This window comes from Sphaerodactylus townsendi, linkage group LG09 (genome assembly GCF_021028975.2).
Source record: "Sphaerodactylus townsendi isolate TG3544 linkage group LG09, MPM_Stown_v2.3, whole genome shotgun sequence".
Lineage (NCBI taxonomy): Eukaryota > Metazoa > Chordata > Lepidosauria > Squamata > Sphaerodactylidae > Sphaerodactylus > Sphaerodactylus townsendi.
Genome location: NC_059433.1, coordinates 40989335 through 41015782, shown reverse-complemented (window position 1 = coordinate 41015782; position 26448 = coordinate 40989335). Strand labels below are relative to the sequence as shown.

The following is a 26448-nucleotide window of genomic DNA, read 5'->3' as shown; positions in this document are numbered from 1 at the left end:
TTCGGAGCTCTCTCAGCCCCACCAATCTCGCCGGGTGTTTGTTGTGAGGGGGGAAGGGAAAGTAAGGAAAGGAGATTGTAAGCCCCTTTGAGTATCCTTAGAGGAGAGAAAAGGGGGGATATAAAAAGTAGTTATAAAGTAGTTATACAGAGTAGTTATACAGAGTAGTTATACAGAGAACTTTGAATGAATTAACATGCATTTCTCAATGAAGTATTCAACTGACTTTGTTAGACATGTTAATTGTGTCGCAACCTTTATGTATCATTAGTTCTGCAACTACGATTCCCCAAAACAGCAAGAATGAGAATGTGGATAGGCGATAAATCATGAATGACCACAAAGCAACAAACAACAAGCAATGTACATTTCTGACTTTTCATTTAAGATGCATGCTGATACAGCTTTTCATGCATACATAATGTGCAGTATGTCATTGTAAACCTCTTGTGTTCACATATTTGTGTTTCATATTTGTCATCCACATATGGTCATCAAATCATTGGGTAAAAGGACAACGAACTTGAGTGGTTAGATAACTTACACTTTGTTCACAATCTTTGTGTCCTGCATCATTTTAGCAAGGTCGGTTCTTGTTTCATTTGGAAGGGGAAATGACTGCTTAGATGATGCTACTTCTGCTTTTGCTCCAAGAGAGAGGTTTCTGCAATAAAAAGGTAACAAAAGAATTCATGATATGTAATTACAAAATTTAGACAAAACATAATATTTTTGATTTTATTATATTCAAATTAGTATTCACACTGGAAGATGCATTCTGAATAAGAAATAACTGAAAACTTGACACTATACATCATCTATATATATAAAAAGCTAACCATTCGTTTGTTGGTCTTGCCCTAACACCGAAACGGCTGGACGGATCGCCCCCAAATTTTCACAGGACGTCCCTCCCTGTTGCGGGCAGGTAATCGGACCTTCAAATTGCCAAAAGTCCATACCTGAGCCAGGTAAAACGTCTTTTTCCTGGCGCACCAGGCCATGAAGCTGGCTGTGTTTAACTGTCGCCCTTAGAATGTTCATGCAGCCTGTCTGTGGCCTGAGGGCTTGGTATGAGGGCTTAGAATGTTCGTGCAGATGGCCAGAGATGAGCAGTTACAACAGTAAATAGGTAATACTGTTAGGTAATACAAGTGGAAGTGAAACACATACACACTTTGCCGTGTGAGACGTCAGGTGGGGTTCCCTCTCACACACACATGCAGGTAACTTTCACTCTCTGTGCCTCACCCACTGCTACCACACAATACACATCCAGCTCATCCTCACACACCTCACTCTGCCCTTCCTCACATCCAACCACCACTTACCCACTTCCTCACCCATATTCGCCACAGCTCTCTTTTACTAAAAGCAATCTGGAGTTTGCCTTTTTCTTCTAAGAAAATCCGTGGGGTGGGGGCGAACCAACACTACTGCCTCCGCTTCTTATACACGTGGCCCTTTAAGAACACAGGGAGCTGGCCTTCCCGATCTGAGTCAGCCTCCACCCACCCTCCCTCTGCTGCCTGACTGGGATAGCCTCCTTGCCCCAGTACTGCCTTACCCAAGCCAGGACTGTGCGTGTCAACCAGCCTCATGGACAGCAGATTCGCACTCTGGACAGTTCCTTTGTGGAATGGAAAGGGTTACCTTATACTAAAAACCAAGACAGCACCATATAATAATGTGAATTGAAAAGGGAAAGAGAGATTCAATTTGACCACCCCGAAAGAAGAAGAAGAAGAAGAAGAAGAAGAAGAAGAAGAAGAGGAGGAGGAGGAGGAGGAGGAGGAGGAGGAGGAGGAGGAGGAGGAGGAGGAGGAGGAGTTTGGATTTATATCCCCCCTTTATCTCCTGTAGGAGACTCAAAGGGGCTTACAACCTCCTTGCCCTTCACCCCTCACAACAAACACCCTGTGAGGTGGGTGGGGCTGAGAAGGCTCCTAAAAGCTGTGACTAGTCACACAGCTGTTGTGTGTGGGAGTGCACAGGATAATCTGAATTCCCCAGATAAGCCTCCACAACCCAAGCTGCAGAGATGGGAATCAAACCCGGTTCCTCCAGATCAGAGTGCACCTGCTCTTAGCCACTACGCCACTGCTGCTCCCAAAAGGCTATGCTGGGAATCATTGAACCTGCATGGACATCTGTGTGGGTTGCGGACTGTGATGAGAAGGACAATTGCCACAGCAACGCGTGGCTGGGCCCCACTAGTTAGCTATAATTGAACACACTGGTCCTTAAAATTACAACACTAATATCATTCAGAGAGAACATTACATAGTTTTAAAATTTGTTACCTTTTAACATTTAATTCCAAAACAGCAATAAGTATCTAGTAAGCAGTTACTTACATCTTAGGCCCCTTCTGCACATGTAGAATAATGCACTTTCAATCCACTTTCAATGCACTTTGCAGCTGGATTTTACTGTGTGAAATAGCAAAATCCACTTGCAAGCAATTGTGAAAGTGGATTGAAAGTGCATTATTCTGCATGTGCAGAAGAGGCTTTAGTCAATAACAAATTAATATTGTTACTATTGTTATTATTCTTGCATAATTGATTCAGCCTCAAATAAGAAATACAGTTCCCATTTTTCATCATACTCTTGTTTTTCCATCCGTTTACAAGATTTGTTAATTTGGTCTGAAAAAGTGTTTTTGTAAATAAATAAATCTTGTGTTAATATAGTAATATAAATCTAGTAATATATAAATTTATAATATAAATTAATATAGTAATATATAAATTTATAATATAAATCTATGTTAACATAATATAGAATAAATATTGTTATTTGCCTCAAACTGCCAGTTCATTTAAAGTCACGAGGAATGTCCCTGGTGGGTCAATATTGTGGAGAAATAGTAGGAAAGAACAGTTGGCTTGTTTACCACTTATTGCAGGGCAGCCTGATGCCACTTTTGATATCATAATTTGTGACTCAGGATCAGGTCTTTAGAGGCCCCAGACCTTATTAGAGGCTCCAGGAGAGAGAATGAATAAAATATTTTATTTTAGCAGCAGTGAAAATAGGCTGTCTGACCAAGGCAGTAGCAATGAATACATTTCAGGCTGGTTGTTGCAGGTTTTCCGGGCTGTGTGGCCGTGGTCTGGTAGATCTTGTTCCTAACGTTTCGCCAGCATCTGTGGCCTGCATCTTCAGAGGTCTATCACAGAGTTGCCGGCCTCTGAAGATGCCGACCCTAGATGCAGGCAAAATGTCAGGAACAAGATCTACCTGACCATGGCCACATAGCCCGGAAAACCCACAACAACCAGTTGAATCCAGCCATGAAAGCCTTCGACAATACATTTCAGGCTCTTCATTACATGTGAATACAAGTTAAGTCCACCATAGGCTTGGTAAATACCCTAAAAATTCGGTAAAATTCGGATTTGGATTTATTCGGGTATAAAATTATCTGTAATTTCTTTCCCGACCCACCACCAGTGTTTTAAATATAAAAGGTAGCCCGTTGTAGGAGTGGATTCCCTTCAGAGGTGGAGCCATCAGTTCAGACTTTTTTGAGTCCTTAATTAAGTATTTAGCTTCAGATAAGGCACTGCAGGACATTCCATGACATAACTGGGCACAGACTGGATGGCTTAAGGTTATCAAGATCCACCTTACATCTGTGAAGCCATACCTTTGAACACTCCATGAAACAACCAGAGTAAATGGAGAGTCTGTATTGTTGAGCTCATCTATCATTTTCCTTCTACTTGGAGGACTGATGGTCCACAAGGAATTTGAGTTGCCTTCTAGTTGTGCAACTGTTACATCTTCAGAAGCATAATTCTCCAAAAATTGCAAAGCAGCCTAAAGAAATGAAATAGGAAGATGAATGAAAAAGGATGATAAAAATAATTTGGAAGTTATTGGTAGGAGGATGCATTCAGTGCCTTCAAAAGAATAACTGGAAAGTGCCTTGAAGAGGCTGCATGTACACAACTAGAACAATAGGTGGAGTAGGAAGATCTGGCAGCAGACAACCCCACTCCCCTCATTGTAGAAAAGCGAAAGACTAGCACAAAACTGGTACTAGTGAAGCCAGTGGCAGCAGTCCATCAATGCTTCGCATTTTCTATGACAGATAGGGATATATTAAACTTATTTCAGCTAGCTGGCTTGTTTCTAAACAAATCAGAATAGACTGTGTTTTGCTAAATATGAAATTTTACACAATTAGCAAGAATATGATCCAAGAATAATTCTGTAATACTGAATGATGTCCATTTTGCTATAAGACCCAGTGGGAAATGAAATGAAAGGAGGTTGTGGATTAAGCTTGCAAGAACATTCAGGAAACAGGAAATCATGTCTCACCCACTGGTTGTACTTTCCTTCCCCTTGTTCATTCCCCCCAACCCACCAATCACCACCATATCCTCCTCCAACCTCCAAACACCACTGTTCCTTCCTCAAAGTCGCCTGCTCTTGCCTCCTCTTTCTTTTTTCCCAATGCCAACCACTCCTCATTTTCTACCTTTGCCTCCATTGCTGCCATGTGCTTCCTGGTGCATTAGTTAAGAGTGCTGCACTCTAATCTGGATACCTGCTCTGTTTGTTTACCTGCTCGCCTACATGAAGTCTACTGGATGACCTTGGGCTAGCCACAATTCTCTCAGAGCTCTCTCAGCCCCTCCAACCTCACAAGGTGTCTGTTGTAGGGAGGGGGAGGGAAAGTAATTGTAAGCCCCTTTCAGACTCCTTGAGAAAAGCAGGCTATAAAAACCAAGTTTTCTTCTGTACGTTTTTCTAGTTCCTAACCAATTAATTCAGTTGAGAAGACTGAGAATGGAAAGGTTTTAATGTCACAATGCTTGAATGCAGGAATGGAGAGCAGGATCCTGGAGCAACATGAAGTCTGCTATTGTGGTTCAGCATGGCCTAAATTCAAAAGCTCATTTTGTTGACGTATCTCTGTGAACTTTCAGGAAATGTAGGAAGCCAGACACTAATGAAATGGAAGCTCAGCCAGTAGCATTTAGAGTGACAAAGAAACCATTACTAAAAGTTAAGGTGCAATCTGATTCAATGCTCTCCAACATGGTAGGAGTAAGATGTAACCAGGAGTTTCTGCTTTCTCCTTGCTACTCAAGTGGAACTCGACTTCATTCTCTGCCAGGGAAGTAGAACAGTTGGCCACTGACCACTATATCATTGTGTAATGCACATTACTTGATTTTTAGCTAGTGCTAAGATGTTGCATACTATTCCACTTAGTGAACTGTTTCAATTTAAATGTCTAACATTAGTGTGTGTGGCCTGTCTCTGTTCCCAACTGGTATCTAAAAGAAACGTTTGAACACTGCAAAGTTACAGAGGTCTTTTGATTCCAAGGGCTGCACACAACAAGCTGTGTCCACAATACTAGCTGGTCACACATATGTTCAAATTACTTCAAAAACATCACCCATTATGAAAAAAAATAATGATAATAACATATAATATCTGAAAGCGCAGCAAGTTTTTGAACAAGAAAATTACTTACATTTTCTTTAAAACTCTTTGTAAAAATGGAATATTCCCTATCTAAAGTTTGAAGTTGACTTTGTTGAGCACTCATTGTAAATATAGGCTGGAAAACAAAAATGTACAGAGGCAGATTTTTTTTCCAAACATTTTCATTTAAAAACCAACAGTTTTTAAAACCGAAACTTAAGTCCCACATTAATAAACAATTAGCATAAATATAGGCAGGGGAAATGTGTAGTTTTGGATTTGGTTTTGTTTGTACCTGATAACCTCCTAAGGTTATTGTAATGGAAACATCAAGTGGTCTATTTGTAACACCTGCAACAGATTTGATTAGAGACATGAAGAGCAGCGGGAACCAGACAATACAAATCAGCAGGACGACAATCATGCCACCCATTCCATACTTCACAACCTTCTTTTTCTTCTGGCCCCTTGGCTGGGGATATCTCTGAAACAGGCAAAAGTAAAAAAAAATTATGAAAAATATGTCTGGGTTATTTATTCATGTTTATTTTACCTTATCCTACAAATCAGGACCAGACAATTTCCCATAAGCAAATCAAACTAAACAAACCATAGTATACAACAAAAGACATGACATAAATCAAGTGACAGTTCTCCTCCAGACAAAGGTTCCCTCAGGGCCTCAGGAACAAAGGTGGAAAGGGCTAAGTAGCTAGTTTCCCTCAACCTGGACTGACGCTCTCTCTCCTGCCTCTGGAAGGAACAGGCTCCTGAGGCAGAAGTTCCTGCACCTCAGATACAGATGAGGATGTGGCTAAGCAGCTTCCCTGCCCCTGCCCAGGCTGAAGCTTTCTCCCCATTCGGGCAGCCCCCTCCGGGTTCTCTTTGTTTCTCAGTTTTGGGTTATATGGCTTAAATATGTCAGTAGATTAGCCATTCTGTGTTCTAGACCCTTAATGTTAATTTTTACTGATAATTCTACTGCCTTTTTTCAGTTCATGTTAGAATTATTATCCTCAAACTTTATGGGCAAAATCTCCCCATGTGAGGAGCACACTTTATTATCATTTTTGTGTCAGACTGGCAGTGCAATCCCCAGAGGGAGTGGGGCAAAAGGCCTCGGTAGGTGGTATGATCCTAGCACTGGCATAAATGCCTCTTGCGCTGGCGTAAGGGGCACTTACACCAGTGTTGGGGGACCACATGGCAGTGCAACACCCAAGTGCCAGTGTAACTTCTGTGCAGGAGCTCCTGCCAGTGCTTAAGAGGGAGTTCCTGGGAGCCAGGCTAGCATTCGTTGGATTCCTGAGCCCTTTTGGCCCAGGAGTGCCCCATTTGCTGGTGTGAACGTACGCTGGCAAAAACAATAATGCATGCCATTGTGATGCATTGGATGCTTTCATGGGGGTAGGGGAGAGCATTGCTGTTGGGTGGCTGGCCATGGCACAGCAAACCTCTTAGCAGATGGTGTGGCTGTTCCATGACTGTGCCATCCCTGGCTGCAGTGCATCTAACCCCACCACAACTGTAAGACCTCCCCCACCCCCAGTTATCAGAACAGATCAATTTGTGTGTGGAGGGGGGGGGGGTTGGGGTATTCATCTTCATTGGTACTACTGCTATTCTGCTTGACTTATTTTTATTTGTTTTTACTTAATGTCATGTTTGTTCTTATCATTTCTATACTTGTGCACAGTCATATTTTTGTACAGAGATACTTTCCCCCTAAGGACTATAACTCTTCAATATATGATATGATCTATCTTTATTATAAGGGATGCAAAAGAATAAAGATATATTCACAACAACAAAAAATACTTCTTACTTTTTCAGACTCCCGCCAGCACTTCAGGATAAATATATGGGCATAAATATCTTCAACACATATCCAGCTAGACAGACTTAACGTAGTATCTGTCCAAACCCAGTCCATTACTGCCCTCAACTCAGTCAAAAATGGAACCAGGCGGAATCTAAACATAAAGGGATCACTGTAGGTAATCAGCTTTACTTTAAAGCACGATGCTGCATCTAATGTAATATTTCAGATTATTTATAGATTCTTAATCAATTTAATACAAAGACCTCATGACATCAGCTCCTGAAGAAACCACAAAGGGCCTGAGAAAAAACAATCCAGGCAGTTCTCCCTACCCCCACGACAATCTTTCCGAGAGCTACTTCAAGACCTGTAAGACAAGACATTTCCGGGCCGATTCATATCATCAGCTTCTGAGATGACAATCAATGGCCGGAGACAATTTCTTCGATTTATTGTTTTGCCTTTTCTAAATTTAAATTCTAACAGCATTAGGTGTCTTGACATAGTGAATTAACTACATAATGTGGGCACTTTTGACAAATGTTACAAAATTAGCTATCTTTTTCACCATTCATTATACCTCTGTTAATCTTATGATGAACTATTTAAACAATAGTTCACTAATGTTCTGAACAGGTGAAGTAGTAAAGGTAGATGTACAAGCGCCAGATTACTTTCGTCCATGGGATAGTAATGGCGATTACATGGCGACATCCACTAGGCGGGCCTTCTCGTTTCCGTGGTTTTGCCATTAAACTTCCCCAGTCATCTACACTTTACCCCCAGCAAGCTGGGTATTCATTTTAGCAAACGAAGATAGATGAAAGGCTAAGTCAACCTTGAGTCAGATGCCTGAAACTGACTTCCATTGAGATCTAACTCAGGCTGTGAGCAGAGTTTTGACTGCAATAATGCAGCTTACCACTCAGCACCACGGGACTTCCAATAATGTTCATCAATTAACCACATTATATAACCAGAACTCCCAATGAAAAGAAAACCTTAATGTCTCAAATGTAAAAAAGGTGTTGAAGAAAAATTAAGAAACAAAGAAAGAAATACAGAGTTTATGTATGTGTGGAAAACAGACCCTTACCCTTGAAATAAGAAGAGGTTTACATAATTATAGCTTTTAGTAAGGAAATTTCCAAGTACACGGGTTGGGTAGCCACAGCGTATCTGATATGCTGATAATCCAAAATAGACACATTTCACAAAATACCAGAGTTGTGCAACTAGATTCTGGCTAAATTTCCTGCAATGAAATTTAAAGAGACAGAACACGAGTTTTATGCATTCATACTCTGAAACAATCTGATAATCCAATGAGTATTATCAATCTCTCTCTCTTACGGTATCGGAGAATATTTTTGAAGCCCTCCCCTTCTCCCCAAGTTTGTCTCTTTTTGGATAGCTGCTTTTAGGGAAAAAAAGATGAAAGCTCAGAATTCATTCACAGCCCTCTGGAGAGGGTTCGAGTAACTGTGAAGAAAGACCCACTGTTCAGCAAAAGAAAGAAAGAAAGACAAAGAAATACAGCTAATCTATTTGTGCAATGTATACCAAAATGCTGTGCATTTATTTATTAAGAAAATGTATACGCCACTTTTCCAGAGAACTGCTCAAGGCAGCTTACAAAGTAAAACAACAACAATAATATAACAGTATAAACTACAATACAATTATCAATGGACATTAAAATGAATTTACTGAACTTTCTATGGTAAATTTGTAGAAGATGAATGAAAGATTCCATTGGTTAGAACCTGCCAACTTGTCCACTATCAACCAGAGAAGAAAGGAATAAATGGAATTTACATGGACCAGTGCTATGCAGGATGGAAGTTGAGCTGGGGGGGGGGGGGGGGAATCAGGTAGGACTGAGCAGAAAAGTGGGTAGCATTCTGTCCTACATAATTTTCTGATTTTGGAAAAGTTTGCTGTATTTAGGTTCTTATTTTGTGTTTGGGGTCATTACAACCTCAAATTACTTCTGAATGATACAGTTTACTCCCACTCCCAAGTGAGCCTGAGAAGCTATGGTTGAGGGATTTGGACCACAGAACAATATGCCAAGAACATGGAGAGGGAATCCATCTATTTGGGGTATTTGAATTGCCTAATTTGCCGCACCTTACAATTGCATGAGAAACACAGAGCAAAAGCCCAACACAGAGCAAAAGATCATACAAAAGTGAAATAAAATTATTTCAGCCTGGTGGTAGTCTCTGCTGCATTGCTCCCCCCCTCCCCCCAGCATAGTGATGCATGCTCAGAAGGATCCTTCAGTCTCAGCAGCAGCTTTTCAGGGTTGTTGTGAGGATAAAATCAAGGAGAGATAATGCCAACTATTTTGGGTCTGCACTGAGGAGAAAGGCTGGATATAAATGAAGTCAATGAATAAAAATATAGTGAAGTGGGGGGCAGAAACAAGGTGGGTCAGTTGCTGAGGGAGGAAAGAAGGAAGCAGGTGGTGCCAGGAGGAGCAAAAGAGGAAGTAGTGTGAGAGAAAGGGTATAGGGCAGGGGTAGGGAACCTGCGGCTCTCCAGATGTTCAGCCCCCACCCCCCCCCCCCCCCACCCCCCCCCCCCCCCACCCCCCCCCCCCCCCACCCCCCCCCCCCCCCACCCCCCCCCCCCCCCACCCCCCCCCCCCCCCACCCCCCCCCCCCCCCACCCCCCCCCCCCCCCACCCCCCCCCCCCCCCACCCCCCCCCCCCCCCACCCCCCCCCCCCCCCACCCCCCCCCCCCCCCACCCCCCCCCCCCCCCACCCCCCCCCCCCCCCACCCCCCCCCCCCCCCACCCCCCCCCCCCCCCACCCCCCCCCCCCCCCACCCCCCCCCCCCCCCACCCCCCCCCCCCCCCACCCCCCCCCCCCCCCACCCCCCCCCCCCCCCACCCCCCCCCCCCCCCACCCCCCCCCCCCCCCACCCCCCCCCCCCCCCACCCCCCCCCCCCCCCACCCCCCCCCCCCCCCACCCCCCCCCCCCCCCACCCCCCCCCCCCCCCACCCCCCCCCCCCCCCACCCCCCCCCCCCCCCACCCCCCCCCCCCCCCACCCCCCCCCCCCCCCACCCCCCCCCCCCCCCACCCCCCCCCCCCCCCACCCCCCCCCCCCCCCACCCCCCCCCCCCCCCACCCCCCCCCCCCCCCACCCCCCCCCCCCCCCACCCCCCCCCCCCCCCACCCCCCCCCCCCCCCACCCCCCCCCCCCCCCACCCCCCCCCCCCCCCACCCCCCCCCCCCCCCACCCCCCCCCCCCCCCACCCCCCCCCCCCCCCACCCCCCCCCCCCCCCACCCCCCCCCCCCCCCACCCCCCCCCCCCCCCACCCCCCCCCCCCCCCACCCCCCCCCCCCCCCACCCCCCCCCCCCCCCACCCCCCCCCCCCCCCACCCCCCCCCCCCCCCACCCCCCCCCCCCCCCACCCCCCCCCCCCCCCACCCCCCCCCCCCCCCACCCCCCCCCCCCCCCACCCCCCCCCCCCCCCACCCCCCCCCCCCCCCACCCCCCCCCCCCCCCACCCCCCCCCCCCCCCACCCCCCCCCCCCCCCACCCCCCCCCCCCCCCACCCCCCCCCCCCCCCACCCCCCCCCCCCCCCACCCCCCCCCCCCCCCACCCCCCCCCCCCCCCACCCCCCCCCCCCCCCACCCCCCCCCCCCCCCACCCCCCCCCCCCCCCACCCCCCCCCCCCCCCACCCCCCCCCCCCCCCACCCCCCCCCCCCCCCACCCCCCCCCCCCCCCACCCCCCCCCCCCCCCACCCCCCCCCCCCCCCACCCCCCCCCCCCCCCACCCCCCCCCCCCCCCACCCCCCCCCCCCCCCACCCCCCCCCCCCCCCACCCCCCCCCCCCCCCACCCCCCCCCCCCCCCACCCCCCCCCCCCCCCACCCCCCCCCCCCCCCACCCCCCCCCCCCCCCACCCCCCCCCCCCCCCACCCCCCCCCCCCCCCACCCCCCCCCCCCCCCACCCCCCCCCCCCCCCACCCCCCCCCCCCCCCACCCCCCCCCCCCCCCACCCCCCCCCCCCCCCACCCCCCCCCCCCCCCACCCCCCCCCCCCCCCACCCCCCCCCCCCCCCACCCCCCCCCCCCCCCACCCCCCCCCCCCCCCACCCCCCCCCCCCCCCACCCCCCCCCCCCCCCACCCCCCCCCCCCCCCACCCCCCCCCCCCCCCACCCCCCCCCCCCCCCACCCCCCCCCCCCCCCACCCCCCCCCCCCCCCACCCCCCCCCCCCCCCACCCCCCCCCCCCCCCACCCCCCCCCCCCCCCACCCCCCCCCCCCCCCACCCCCCCCCCCCCCCACCCCCCCCCCCCCCCACCCCCCCCCCCCCCCACCCCCCCCCCCCCCCACCCCCCCCCCCCCCCACCCCCCCCCCCCCCCACCCCCCCCCCCCCCCACCCCCCCCCCCCCCCACCCCCCCCCCCCCCCACCCCCCCCCCCCCCCACCCCCCCCCCCCCCCACCCCCCCCCCCCCCCACCCCCCCCCCCCCCCACCCCCCCCCCCCCCCACCCCCCCCCCCCCCCACCCCCCCCCCCCCCCACCCCCCCCCCCCCCCACCCCCCCCCCCCCCCACCCCCCCCCCCCCCCACCCCCCCCCCCCCCCACCCCCCCCCCCCCCCACCCCCCCCCCCCCCCACCCCCCCCCCCCCCCACCCCCCCCCCCCCCCACCCCCCCCCCCCCCCACCCCCCCCCCCCCCCACCCCCCCCCCCCCCCACCCCCCCCCCCCCCCACCCCCCCCCCCCCCCACCCCCCCCCCCCCCCACCCCCCCCCCCCCCCACCCCCCCCCCCCCCCACCCCCCCCCCCCCCCACCCCCCCCCCCCCCCACCCCCCCCCCCCCCCACCCCCCCCCCCCCCCACCCCCCCCCCCCCCCACCCCCCCCCCCCCCCACCCCCCCCCCCCCCCACCCCCCCCCCCCCCCACCCCCCCCCCCCCCCACCCCCCCCCCCCCCCACCCCCCCCCCCCCCCACCCCCCCCCCCCCCCACCCCCCCCCCCCCCCACCCCCCCCCCCCCCCACCCCCCCCCCCCCCCACCCCCCCCCCCCCCCACCCCCCCCCCCCCCCACCCCCCCCCCCCCCCACCCCCCCCCCCCCCCACCCCCCCCCCCCCCCACCCCCCCCCCCCCCCACCCCCCCCCCCCCCCACCCCCCCCCCCCCCCACCCCCCCCCCCCCCCACCCCCCCCCCCCCCCACCCCCCCCCCCCCCCACCCCCCCCCCCCCCCACCCCCCCCCCCCCCCACCCCCCCCCCCCCCCACCCCCCCCCCCCCCCACCCCCCCCCCCCCCCACCCCCCCCCCCCCCCACCCCCCCCCCCCCCCACCCCCCCCCCCCCCCACCCCCCCCCCCCCCCACCCCCCCCCCCCCCCACCCCCCCCCCCCCCCACCCCCCCCCCCCCCCACCCCCCCCCCCCCCCACCCCCCCCCCCCCCCACCCCCCCCCCCCCCCACCCCCCCCCCCCCCCACCCCCCCCCCCCCCCACCCCCCCCCCCCCCCACCCCCCCCCCCCCCCACCCCCCCCCCCCCCCACCCCCCCCCCCCCCCACCCCCCCCCCCCCCCACCCCCCCCCCCCCCCACCCCCCCCCCCCCCCACCCCCCCCCCCCCCCACCCCCCCCCCCCCCCACCCCCCCCCCCCCCCACCCCCCCCCCCCCCCACCCCCCCCCCCCCCCACCCCCCCCCCCCCCCACCCCCCCCCCCCCCCACCCCCCCCCCCCCCCACCCCCCCCCCCCCCCACCCCCCCCCCCCCCCACCCCCCCCCCCCCCCACCCCCCCCCCCCCCCACCCCCCCCCCCCCCCACCCCCCCCCCCCCCCACCCCCCCCCCCCCCCACCCCCCCCCCCCCCCACCCCCCCCCCCCCCCACCCCCCCCCCCCCCCACCCCCCCCCCCCCCCACCCCCCCCCCCCCCCACCCCCCCCCCCCCCCACCCCCCCCCCCCCCCACCCCCCCCCCCCCCCACCCCCCCCCCCCCCCACCCCCCCCCCCCCCCACCCCCCCCCCCCCCCACCCCCCCCCCCCCCCACCCCCCCCCCCCCCCACCCCCCCCCCCCCCCACCCCCCCCCCCCCCCACCCCCCCCCCCCCCCACCCCCCCCCCCCCCCACCCCCCCCCCCCCCCACCCCCCCCCCCCCCCACCCCCCCCCCCCCCCACCCCCCCCCCCCCCCACCCCCCCCCCCCCCCACCCCCCCCCCCCCCCACCCCCCCCCCCCCCCACCCCCCCCCCCCCCCACCCCCCCCCCCCCCCACCCCCCCCCCCCCCCACCCCCCCCCCCCCCCACCCCCCCCCCCCCCCACCCCCCCCCCCCCCCACCCCCCCCCCCCCCCACCCCCCCCCCCCCCCACCCCCCCCCCCCCCCACCCCCCCCCCCCCCCACCCCCCCCCCCCCCCACCCCCCCCCCCCCCCACCCCCCCCCCCCCCCACCCCCCCCCCCCCCCACCCCCCCCCCCCCCCACCCCCCCCCCCCCCCACCCCCCCCCCCCCCCACCCCCCCCCCCCCCCACCCCCCCCCCCCCCCACCCCCCCCCCCCCCCACCCCCCCCCCCCCCCACCCCCCCCCCCCCCCACCCCCCCCCCCCCCCACCCCCCCCCCCCCCCACCCCCCCCCCCCCCCACCCCCCCCCCCCCCCACCCCCCCCCCCCCCCACCCCCCCCCCCCCCCACCCCCCCCCCCCCCCACCCCCCCCCCCCCCCACCCCCCCCCCCCCCCACCCCCCCCCCCCCCCACCCCCCCCCCCCCCCACCCCCCCCCCCCCCCACCCCCCCCCCCCCCCACCCCCCCCCCCCCCCACCCCCCCCCCCCCCCACCCCCCCCCCCCCCCACCCCCCCCCCCCCCCACCCCCCCCCCCCCCCACCCCCCCCCCCCCCCACCCCCCCCCCCCCCCACCCCCCCCCCCCCCCACCCCCCCCCCCCCCCACCCCCCCCCCCCCCCACCCCCCCCCCCCCCCACCCCCCCCCCCCCCCACCCCCCCCCCCCCCCACCCCCCCCCCCCCCCACCCCCCCCCCCCCCCACCCCCCCCCCCCCCCACCCCCCCCCCCCCCCACCCCCCCCCCCCCCCACCCCCCCCCCCCCCCACCCCCCCCCCCCCCCACCCCCCCCCCCCCCCACCCCCCCCCCCCCCCACCCCCCCCCCCCCCCACCCCCCCCCCCCCCCACCCCCCCCCCCCCCCACCCCCCCCCCCCCCCACCCCCCCCCCCCCCCACCCCCCCCCCCCCCCACCCCCCCCCCCCCCCACCCCCCCCCCCCCCCACCCCCCCCCCCCCCCACCCCCCCCCCCCCCCACCCCCCCCCCCCCCCACCCCCCCCCCCCCCCACCCCCCCCCCCCCCCACCCCCCCCCCCCCCCACCCCCCCCCCCCCCCACCCCCCCCCCCCCCCACCCCCCCCCCCCCCCACCCCCCCCCCCCCCCACCCCCCCCCCCCCCCACCCCCCCCCCCCCCCACCCCCCCCCCCCCCCACCCCCCCCCCCCCCCACCCCCCCCCCCCCCCACCCCCCCCCCCCCCCACCCCCCCCCCCCCCCACCCCCCCCCCCCCCCACCCCCCCCCCCCCCCACCCCCCCCCCCCCCCACCCCCCCCCCCCCCCACCCCCCCCCCCCCCCACCCCCCCCCCCCCCCACCCCCCCCCCCCCCCACCCCCCCCCCCCCCCACCCCCCCCCCCCCCCACCCCCCCCCCCCCCCACCCCCCCCCCCCCCCACCCCCCCCCCCCCCCACCCCCCCCCCCCCCCACCCCCCCCCCCCCCCACCCCCCCCCCCCCCCACCCCCCCCCCCCCCCACCCCCCCCCCCCCCCACCCCCCCCCCCCCCCACCCCCCCCCCCCCCCACCCCCCCCCCCCCCCACCCCCCCCCCCCCCCACCCCCCCCCCCCCCCACCCCCCCCCCCCCCCACCCCCCCCCCCCCCCACCCCCCCCCCCCCCCACCCCCCCCCCCCCCCACCCCCCCCCCCCCCCACCCCCCCCCCCCCCCACCCCCCCCCCCCCCCACCCCCCCCCCCCCCCACCCCCCCCCCCCCCCACCCCCCCCCCCCCCCACCCCCCCCCCCCCCCACCCCCCCCCCCCCCCACCCCCCCCCCCCCCCACCCCCCCCCCCCCCCACCCCCCCCCCCCCCCACCCCCCCCCCCCCCCACCCCCCCCCCCCCCCACCCCCCCCCCCCCCCACCCCCCCCCCCCCCCACCCCCCCCCCCCCCCACCCCCCCCCCCCCCCACCCCCCCCCCCCCCCACCCCCCCCCCCCCCCACCCCCCCCCCCCCCCACCCCCCCCCCCCCCCACCCCCCCCCCCCCCCACCCCCCCCCCCCCCCACCCCCCCCCCCCCCCACCCCCCCCCCCCCCCACCCCCCCCCCCCCCCACCCCCCCCCCCCCCCACCCCCCCCCCCCCCCACCCCCCCCCCCCCCCACCCCCCCCCCCCCCCACCCCCCCCCCCCCCCACCCCCCCCCCCCCCCACCCCCCCCCCCCCCCACCCCCCCCCCCCCCCACCCCCCCCCCCCCCCACCCCCCCCCCCCCCCACCCCCCCCCCCCCCCACCCCCCCCCCCCCCCACCCCCCCCCCCCCCCACCCCCCCCCCCCCCCACCCCCCCCCCCCCCCACCCCCCCCCCCCCCCACCCCCCCCCCCCCCCACCCCCCCCCCCCCCCACCCCCCCCCCCCCCCACCCCCCCCCCCCCCCACCCCCCCCCCCCCCCACCCCCCCCCCCCCCCACCCCCCCCCCCCCCCACCCCCCCCCCCCCCCACCCCCCCCCCCCCCCACCCCCCCCCCCCCCCACCCCCCCCCCCCCCCACCCCCCCCCCCCCCCACCCCCCCCCCCCCCCACCCCCCCCCCCCCCCACCCCCCCCCCCCCCCACCCCCCCCCCCCCCCACCCCCCCCCCCCCCCACCCCCCCCCCCCCCCACCCCCCCCCCCCCCCACCCCCCCCCCCCCCCACCCCCCCCCCCCCCCACCCCCCCCCCCCCCCACCCCCCCCCCCCCCCACCCCCCCCCCCCCCCACCCCCCCCCCCCCCCACCCCCCCCCCCCCCCACCCCCCCCCCCCCCCACCCCCCCCCCCCCCCACCCCCCCCCCCCCCCACCCCCCCCCCCCCCCACCCCCCCCCCCCCCCACCCCCCCCCCCCCCCACCCCCCCCCCCCCCCACCCCCCCCCCCCCCCACCCCCCCCCCCCCCCACCCCCCCCCCCCCCCACCCCCCCCCCCCCCCACCCCCCCCCCCCCCCACCCCCCCCCCCCCCCACCCCCCCCCCCCCCCACCCCCCCCCCCCCCCACCCCCCCCCCCCCCCACCCCCCCCCCCCCCCACCCCCCCCCCCCCCCACCCCCCCCCCCCCCCACCCCCCCCCCCCCCCACCCCCCCCCCCCCCCACCCCCCCCCCCCCCCACCCCCCCCCCCCCCCACCCCCCCCCCCCCCCACCCCCCCCCCCCCCCACCCCCCCCCCCCCCCACCCCCCCCCCCCCCCACCCCCCCCCCCCCCCACCCCCCCCCCCCCCCACCCCCCCCCCCCCCCACCCCCCCCCCCCCCCACCCCCCCCCCCCCCCACCCCCCCCCCCCCCCACCCCCCCCCCCCCCCACCCCCCCCCCCCCCCACCCCCCCCCCCCCCCACCCCCCCCCCCCCCCACCCCCCCCCCCCCCCACCCCCCCCCCCCCCCACCCCCCCCCCCCCCCACCCCCCCCCCCCCCCACCCCCCCCCCCCCCCACCCCCCCCCCCCCCCACCCCCCCCCCCCCCCACCCCCCCCCCCCCCCACCCCCCCCCCCCCCCACCCCCCCCCCCCCCCACCCCCCCCCCCCCCCACCCCCCCCCCCCCCCACCCCCCCCCCCCCCCACCCCCCCCCCCCCCCACCCCCCCCCCCCCCCACCCCCCCCCCCCCCCACCCCCCCCCCCCCCCACCCCCCCCCCCCCCCACCCCCCCCCCCCCCCACCCCCCCCCCCCCCCACCCCCCCCCCCCCCCACCCCCCCCCCCCCCCACCCCCCCCCCCCCCCACCCCCCCCCCCCCCCACCCCCCCCCCCCCCCACCCCCCCCCCCCCCCACCCCCCCCCCCCCCCACCCCCCCCCCCCCCCACCCCCCCCCCCCCCCACCCCCCCCCCCCCCCACCCCCCCCCCCCCCCACCCCCCCCCCCCCCCACCCCCCCCCCCCCCCACCCCCCCCCCCCCCCACCCCCCCCCCCCCCCACCCCCCCCCCCCCCCACCCCCCCCCCCCCCCACCCCCCCCCCCCCCCACCCCCCCCCCCCCCCACCCCCCCCCCCCCCCACCCCCCCCCCCCCCCACCCCCCCCCCCCCCCACCCCCCCCCCCCCCCACCCCCCCCCCCCCCCACCCCCCCCCCCCCCCACCCCCCCCCCCCCCCACCCCCCCCCCCCCCCACCCCCCCCCCCCCCCACCCCCCCCCCCCCCCACCCCCCCCCCCCCCCACCCCCCCCCCCCCCCACCCCCCCCCCCCCCCACCCCCCCCCCCCCCCACCCCCCCCCCCCCCCACCCCCCCCCCCCCCCACCCCCCCCCCCCCCCACCCCCCCCCCCCCCCACCCCCCCCCCCCCCCACCCCCCCCCCCCCCCACCCCCCCCCCCCCCCACCCCCCCCCCCCCCCACCCCCCCCCCCCCCCACCCCCCCCCCCCCCCACCCCCCCCCCCCCCCACCCCCCCCCCCCCCCACCCCCCCCCCCCCCCACCCCCCCCCCCCCCCACCCCCCCCCCCCCCCACCCCCCCCCCCCCCCACCCCCCCCCCCCCCCACCCCCCCCCCCCCCCACCCCCCCCCCCCCCCACCCCCCCCCCCCCCCACCCCCCCCCCCCCCCACCCCCCCCCCCCCCCACCCCCCCCCCCCCCCACCCCCCCCCCCCCCCACCCCCCCCCCCCCCCACCCCCCCCCCCCCCCACCCCCCCCCCCCCCCACCCCCCCCCCCCCCCACCCCCCCCCCCCCCCACCCCCCCCCCCCCCCACCCCCCCCCCCCCCCACCCCCCCCCCCCCCCACCCCCCCCCCCCCCCACCCCCCCCCCCCCCCACCCCCCCCCCCCCCCACCCCCCCCCCCCCCCACCCCCCCCCCCCCCCACCCCCCCCCCCCCCCACCCCCCCCCCCCCCCACCCCCCCCCCCCCCCACCCCCCCCCCCCCCCACCCCCCCCCCCCCCCACCCCCCCCCCCCCCCACCCCCCCCCCCCCCCACCCCCCCCCCCCCCCACCCCCCCCCCCCCCCACCCCCCCCCCCCCCCACCCCCCCCCCCCCCCACCCCCCCCCCCCCCCACCCCCCCCCCCCCCCACCCCCCCCCCCCCCCACCCCCCCCCCCCCCCACCCCCCCCCCCCCCCACCCCCCCCCCCCCCCACCCCCCCCCCCCCCCACCCCCCCCCCCCCCCACCCCCCCCCCCCCCCACCCCCCCCCCCCCCCACCCCCCCCCCCCCCCACCCCCCCCCCCCCCCACCCCCCCCCCCCCCCACCCCCCCCCCCCCCCACCCCCCCCCCCCCCCACCCCCCCCCCCCCCCACCCCCCCCCCCCCCCACCCCCCCCCCCCCCCACCCCCCCCCCCCCCCACCCCCCCCCCCCCCCACCCCCCCCCCCCCCCACCCCCCCCCCCCCCCACCCCCCCCCCCCCCCACCCCCCCCCCCCCCCACCCCCCCCCCCCCCCACCCCCCCCCCCCCCCACCCCCCCCCCCCCCCACCCCCCCCCCCCCCCACCCCCCCCCCCCCCCACCCCCCCCCCCCCCCACCCCCCCCCCCCCCCACCCCCCCCCCCCCCCACCCCCCCCCCCCCCCACCCCCCCCCCCCCCCACCCCCCCCCCCCCCCACCCCCCCCCCCCCCCACCCCCCCCCCCCCCCACCCCCCCCCCCCCCCACCCCCCCCCCCCCCCACCCCCCCCCCCCCCCACCCCCCCCCCCCCCCACCCCCCCCCCCCCCCACCCCCCCCCCCCCCCACCCCCCCCCCCCCCCACCCCCCCCCCCCCCCACCCCCCCCCCCCCCCACCCCCCCCCCCCCCCACCCCCCCCCCCCCCCACCCCCCCCCCCCCCCACCCCCCCCCCCCCCCACCCCCCCCCCCCCCCACCCCCCCCCCCCCCCACCCCCCCCCCCCCCCACCCCCCCCCCCCCCCACCCCCCCCCCCCCCCACCCCCCCCCCCCCCCACCCCCCCCCCCCCCCACCCCCCCCCCCCCCCACCCCCCCCCCCCCCCACCCCCCCCCCCCCCCACCCCCCCCCCCCCCCACCCCCCCCCCCCCCCACCCCCCCCCCCCCCCACCCCCCCCCCCCCCCACCCCCCCCCCCCCCCACCCCCCCCCCCCCCCACCCCCCCCCCCCCCCACCCCCCCCCCCCCCCACCCCCCCCCCCCCCCACCCCCCCCCCCCCCCACCCCCCCCCCCCCCCACCCCCCCCCCCCCCCACCCCCCCCCCCCCCCACCCCCCCCCCCCCCCACCCCCCCCCCCCCCCACCCCCCCCCCCCCCCACCCCCCCCCCCCCCCACCCCCCCCCCCCCCCACCCCCCCCCCCCCCCACCCCCCCCCCCCCCCACCCCCCCCCCCCCCCACCCCCCCCCAGGCTGATGGGAATTGTAGTTCCTGAACATCTGGAGAGCCGCAGGTTCCCTACCCCTGATCTAACCAAACCAAAACATTTCAATATTACATGATTTCCTTTATAGGCATCAATGTGCCTGTGAATAAAGTTGTCCTATGGTTCTTACTTGTTTAGAAGCAGTTCACTTGCAGTCAGCTCATGGGTCAACATGGGGAGTATAGGATCCTCTGATTTTTCAGCTTCCAGTTCATCTGGGCTTATCATCATCTGGTTTTTGTCAGAAGAGCCATCTTGGGAACCATCTAAGGGGAAAAGTTCCAAGCTCACAGCTTTGCTATATGAAGGTGGGGGTTCAGCAATACCATCCAGACCCGAATAAGATGGTACATCTGTGTCAGAAGTATATGCAGCCCCTTCAGAATCCAGGCCATAATCTTCCATATCATGCTCTTGTCTTGATGCCATCTCTGCCCCTTCTTCATGCTCCTCCCCTTCAACTTCTTCAATGGTTTCTGTTGTTCCCTGACGGGAATACAGCATGGTGATTTGGGTGGCCTCACTGTCAGGAACATGTGGAAGAACATCTTTGTCAACTTCTCATTTCACAGAATTTCAATATTGAGTTAATTCTGGTATATACCTAACCATAGATCAGCAATATAGAAAAGTTTAAGAAACAGAATTGCATTTTCCTACTCCATTCTTAATAGAATTGTCCCGTTCTTAGTAGAATTGTCTCTTCCATGTTAAACCCTATTGGGTTGGATCCAGATATGCCCTTCCGTTGGCATCAGTGCCGTTCTGCTTGTATTGACAGAAAAATGTCATCATATGCAATATAGTTCTGAACAGCAGAGTCAACAGATATGAGCCAAGCTGGGAAATTCAAGTTATAATTTCCCAGTTCTCCCGACAAGACAAAAATACAACAGTCAGTGTCCCAAATCCTCTGGGACCCACGGGAGCTGAAGCCTACCTCCAAAATTCCAAGTGTGACAGAAGAGAATAGGAATGACATGAGAGAATGACTGTAGCAACTGCATGAGGCAAAACACTAGAAGGGATTTCAGTAGTTGCCATGTTTCTGAAGCTACTCTCCGATCTGCTCCCACTCTACCCCTTCTGGTCACAGCAGTTGAAGCCGGGGAGCACAATTTTCACATTATAGTGTCTCCACTGACTTCCACTAATGGTGCTTTGGATCCAACCAATTATTGGCAATGATGTTAACTTCTAACCAAAATGCTATCTTAATTAGCATTTGAAGCTATATTAGCATTGAAGCTTAATTATAATTTCAAGCTAAAATTACTTTAAACAATAGTCATTTAGTTTAGGAACCTTAGATTGAAAGTAGAAGACACAAAAAAGAACAATTAAAATGACATCAAAGTCTGCAAGTATGAATTTAAAGATGTGGGAGATGCTTCAAATGAGTATGTAAATAATTTTGCTTGCATTGAAACACAAGCATCAAACTCATGAAATTTTACAAAGTAAAAAAAATGATGGTCAAGGTAAATGAGCAAACACAGCATGCATGAGTTAAGCACCTTGATACAATGCTGCCACTATCAGCAGATGAAGAGGACATATCCATGCTGTACATTTTACGAAGCCTGGGTCTTGCCCGCTCACTCGTTTTAGGAATAAGGTCTGGTCCATCTATATCATCAAGGGTTGACTGTCTTGACAATAACAGCGTGGTTGCTTCAGTGCAGCAGCTAGCAGGGTGAACAGTTACAAAGTTAAATACCACCAGAATGATTACATGGTACAATACTGAACAAACTTGCTGGTCATGCACAATATAAAGACTGAGATAAAAACGTTCTGGGAGGAGTGAAGGAGCTATTGTTTCTAGAATTCATTGGTTCTTATTAAGAGTAAGGTTAGCAAGATTATAACAACACAGGATTAATAGCTGGTAAGTGGCAGATCAATCTTTTATCGATTACAGTAGCTACTAAGCCTTTAGGATTTAACTTTTGTCTACCTGTTTCTGAAACCCTAAACTTCAAATGTCTACTTTTGCTATTTAGTATGAGTGTAAGGTCCAACTTCTGCAAGATCTGTTAAATATAAAGCTCCTCTTTTTAGTGGAAACAGATTGTGAATATTATTTGGCATGCATTTTATTGATAACACGAGCAGCATTTTACTCACTGTGAACAAAATACAACAGAATAATCTATAAAATACCTTAAAATTGAAATTTGTTTTCCAAATGTGTCTATTAATTTATAGAATCTTACTGCAAGTATAATGTAACTGAAATGCCAATAATGTCACCGCTCAGAGCCCTTTGGGGGTAGAGCGGTATATCAAACAAACAAACAAACAAACAAACAAACCAACACAACAACAACAACAATAAACGCTCATATCTCATTTATTGTTTCAATATGACAGGACAATGAAGGCACGTCAGGATTCTGATCAATTATAGTTATAGAGTCAACAGTTGATGAAATGCAAACAGACAACACCAGAAATAAAGAAAGTAGGGGGAAATTAAAGGTCAAATGTTACATTGCTGAAAGGAAAGTTTCTGAAAAGGATTAGAATGTACATTACAGTAAACTGTGTTGAAGAGAGAGGTTTGAAATAAAGGAAAGTAATATCTTAAACCCTGCAGTGGATTGTGCTGAGAGAGCACTTTGATAGTTACCCACCAAAGACTCAAAAACAAAAGCCATGTAATATCGTATATTATGACAAACCTAAATGACACATAAAAAGTCCAACTTTTTAAATCCAGAACTCTTCACTGGGCCATAAGCGAAAGACAAAAAACCATGTAACAGGTGTCTACTTTGGAAATCCCTGAAACTTCATCAATAAATAAATGTTCAACAGAAAAGTAATCTGGGAAAATGACCAGCAGTCACATCTAAAGGGAGGGGGGCTGAAAAAGTCTGTGGAAACAGCATGTGGCCACACCAGGGAATTCTCCCTCCTGAGCACTTACTCTGGCTGAGGAAACAGATGTACAGTCGCATATCCTGCAACCCTGCCATCACAAAGTCCAGAAGTTCAGGCTGTGGTGGGGCCATACTGGTGCCCTGCTAAAATGCCAGTGAGGGGTGGGGGAAGGAAGCGTTTCCAGGGGTGGGACTGATATTAGTTGGCTCCCTCCTGGATTTGAGGGCCAGTTGTGTGGCGTACTGGACCTTAGGCCTCCCTTGCATGCCACCCCTCCCTCTGCTAGGGTGGGTGGGCCATGTCCAGATGCTGGGGCCCCTCCCCTTCCTTGCATGCCACCCCTCCCATCCCCTCCCTCACTTCCCTTCCCGTGCATGGCACCCCTCAACTCTATGGGGCTTTTTGGCAGTGGCAGGCTTCATCAACTATTAAATCTGCATTCAAAAGGGTATGTATACAAAATACACCAGTCATGAAACATATGTTTTTTTTCCTTCCTCTGCTTTTTTTAACAATATCCAGCCTGATGACAAGTTCAAAAGTTCATGCGCTGTTTTGTGTCTGCAATTTTCTTTGGGCCAACAAGGCTACTTAGAACCTCTACCCAGAGAAAATGCAGCAGTTTTACCAATAATGAAGGCTGGAAATTTCTGCTTTATTTCCTTAGAATGGTGGGATGTTAAGGTGAGCTAGAGGGCAGAACAGTCATTGATATAATCCTTAAGATATTTGTAAATTTACAAACATCCATATTTGTAAAAATATGTTTCATCAAAATATAAGGATTAAGAACAGTTAGTAAAATAGTATTCAAGAGGAGCAATACCAGAAACAAATTGTAAATTTCAGGGATCGATCAAACATCGTGGTAAAAGAACAAAAGGTAGAGTGAGGAGGCCTCTTATGTTAGTTCATAAGTGGTGTCGAGTCACAACTGCCTTATGGCTTTCAATGGAAGTAAGAAGCAGAAGTGGTTTGACATAAATAAATACTACATAGCAGGCACCAAAACAAATCCGATGTGTTTAAATTATTTTACTTATTAAATAGTTTGAATAAACTAAAACTTTATTTTAAAAAACCTAAATAAACATAAGAGGCCTGTGTGTGACCTTTGTACTAGCACCCAGGATCACGTATTGCCCTTTAAGACTTCAAGACAGGAGGAAAAAGGGAAATGGAGCTGACTAGGGATGGATGGAGATTTTTTTTTATTTGTATTTTTTGGGTTGGGTTTAATAGTCCAGGAAATTTTCTAACAAATTTAACTTTCCTTAAGAGGGAGTGGCAGATGCAGCCCACTGAGGCCCCTGAAATTTTATTTCTAGGTTAGGGCCCTTGAGTCTTTGGTATATTGGTGAATACAGACCAGTAACTTTAGTATAAATGACAATATGAGAATCAGCATTTTAAAGTCTAACAGTATCATTATAGCTGACCAGTTTCTATGAGATTTTACTAGAGAAAAATAGCTTCCCTTAAAGCAGTGATGGTGAACCTATGGCATGGGTGCCAGAGGTGGCACTCGGAGCCCTCTCTGTGGGCACACGCATACAGAGTTCATCATGTGGGGGGGGGGCAGAAAATCATCCCTCTCACACACACATCTAGGCTGGCTTGGGCCACTGAGAACGACGTGCACGCACCACTGTGACCAGGGAGGACTCAGCTGGCGGGCCTGGTGCCTGTGCTCTGGGTGGCTGCTGCCTGAGGGGGGAGGCGCAGAGGAGGTAGAGATGCTAGAGAGGCACAGAGCGGTGCGTGCAGGACTTGCTGGAGGCTAGAGAAAGCTGGCCCCTGCTCGAGCGGGTGGGGCGGAGGAAGAGGGAGCCAACCGTTTTTTTCCTAAACTAAAACCTCAGCATTCAGGTTAAATTGCCAGGTTGGCACTTTGCAATAAATAAGTGGGGTTTGGGTTGCTATTTGGGCACTCGGTCTCAAAAAGGTTCACCATCACTGCCTTTAAAGTGACAGAACTACAGTTACAGAAAGTCAGACTAGGGTATGGGAGGTCCATGTTTAAATTCCTGCTTGGACATAGAAGCTTGCTGGATGACCTTAGGCCAGTCATACAACTTAAACCTAATCTACCTCACAGGGTGGTTATAAGGGTAAAATGGAGGGAGGAAGAATGTTGTAATCCACTTTGGATCACTGCTGGAGAGAAAAGTGGGATATAAATGAAATAAATGTGTAACTAAATAAAGTGGAGCAAAATACTAATCAAAAACAGAAAAGTTTTGTTGCCATCTTTTACATGAGGCAAATACACATCGAATGCAAGTGCTGTTTATCCATCCATTAAACAGATCCATAGAAATGTTTGATTTGAGGAAGAAAATCCAACATTATCCATTTAGCTCGAGCTTGCCATCATATTATTGTCTATGTTATATTAATGTGCATTGATATTAATGTGAAATACCTGGATTCACTATCACGAGAAGGAGCTGATTCTAGACTTGCTGTCCTCTCAGCTGCCAGTCCAGGTTCATCCGTTCTATCCAGTCCTGATTCCCTAGAAAGTTTCATCATTTGGTTCTGGTAATGCATATGTATACTCTCTCGAGTTGGCACATTACCCTGAGAAAAAAGGGTAGAATTTAGAAGATAGAATAAAACATGGCAGGGGGTTGGACTTGATGGCCCTTGTGGTCTCTTCCAACTGTATGGTTCTATAATTCTATGATTTTTATTCTGTAAGGAGTGATTATTAAATGCATCCTTTTGGGTATTGTGGGAAGAATAAAACGGCTAAGGTTATAGCTGATCAGAGTGTCTCTCCATGCCTTTGGAAGCGGAGTTACATCTTTCTAGGTCAATTCAAGACAACAAACTTAAAAGGGTGCAACTCTGCTTAGGACCACACTGTCAGAGTTATACCACAGAACAGGAGTGTTACTCTTCGAACCAGCAAGTCTTTTCCAAAAGATTTCTCATGCTCAATCATAGATAAAATTTGAAAACTGCAACATATATCCTGCTTCTATAATCATTTTAAAGGAAAAACAATATGACTGATAAATCAATTAGGAGATTTCATATTCAGCAATAGCTGAATAGATGAAGCTCTGAGATCACAAACTTTTAACGTCATCATGTTTAATATCATCATACAGACAGTATGAGCATACCATGTTACCTTTTTGATTTCCCTAGTAAGCATGCATCGCTCGATTCTAAGAACAGTGGAAATGTCAATGTGCTCTCTTGAAATTGAATTGAGCCAAGCTGTAAAACTATCAATTGTTGCCAGAAAAAGAACCCAGGTGAACTTCAAAATGTTATATATCCTTTTGATAATGTTATCTGGGAAAAAGAGAAAAAGTAACGGTTAGTAAATTAGCTATTGTGATAGAAACAAAAATTAGTGGATGATTTGATCACAGAGAACCATTCTTATTAATTTTATTTAGTGTTTTTAATTTTTGGGTCCAAATCACTGGCCCAACATTTTAAAAGGAGTAATTTAAATCGATTTAAAAAATTCATTATTTGTAACTTTTAGGAGACCTCTGAACCATTGTCATTTTTCTTGCAGAAATCATTTCTATGATCAGAGAGAACTAGGTCTTACTGCATTGTATTTTTATTCTATATAAATCTACATACTATGGCTAGGCTCCCACACTGTCCTGTCAACGGCCTTCTGTTTTCAGTGTGTCAAAACAGCTGAGGTAATACCAATACATTTTATTTTCAAGTGCAA

The 26448-nt window shown here is 60.6% G+C and overlaps 1 protein-coding gene across 1 annotated transcript in view; it reads right to left on the bottom strand.

Moving 5' to 3' along the window:
• Window positions 1-26448, bottom strand: part of PIEZO2 (piezo type mechanosensitive ion channel component 2) — a 337873-nt gene that overhangs the window by 7176 nt on the left and 304249 nt on the right. The window contains exons 38-47 of the mRNA XM_048508534.1: window positions 25882-26048; window positions 25165-25322; window positions 21368-21538; window positions 19981-20373; window positions 8373-8531; window positions 7280-7427; window positions 5750-5938; window positions 5504-5590; window positions 3656-3828; window positions 545-664 (exon numbers count right to left, since the gene is read on the bottom strand). Of these exons, the coding sequence (XP_048364491.1) occupies window positions 545-664; window positions 3656-3828; window positions 5504-5590; window positions 5750-5938; window positions 7280-7427; window positions 8373-8531; window positions 19981-20373; window positions 21368-21538; window positions 25165-25322; window positions 25882-26048 (1765 nt within the window). The remainder of the gene's footprint in view (window positions 1-544; window positions 665-3655; window positions 3829-5503; window positions 5591-5749; window positions 5939-7279; window positions 7428-8372; window positions 8532-19980; window positions 20374-21367; window positions 21539-25164; window positions 25323-25881; window positions 26049-26448) is intronic.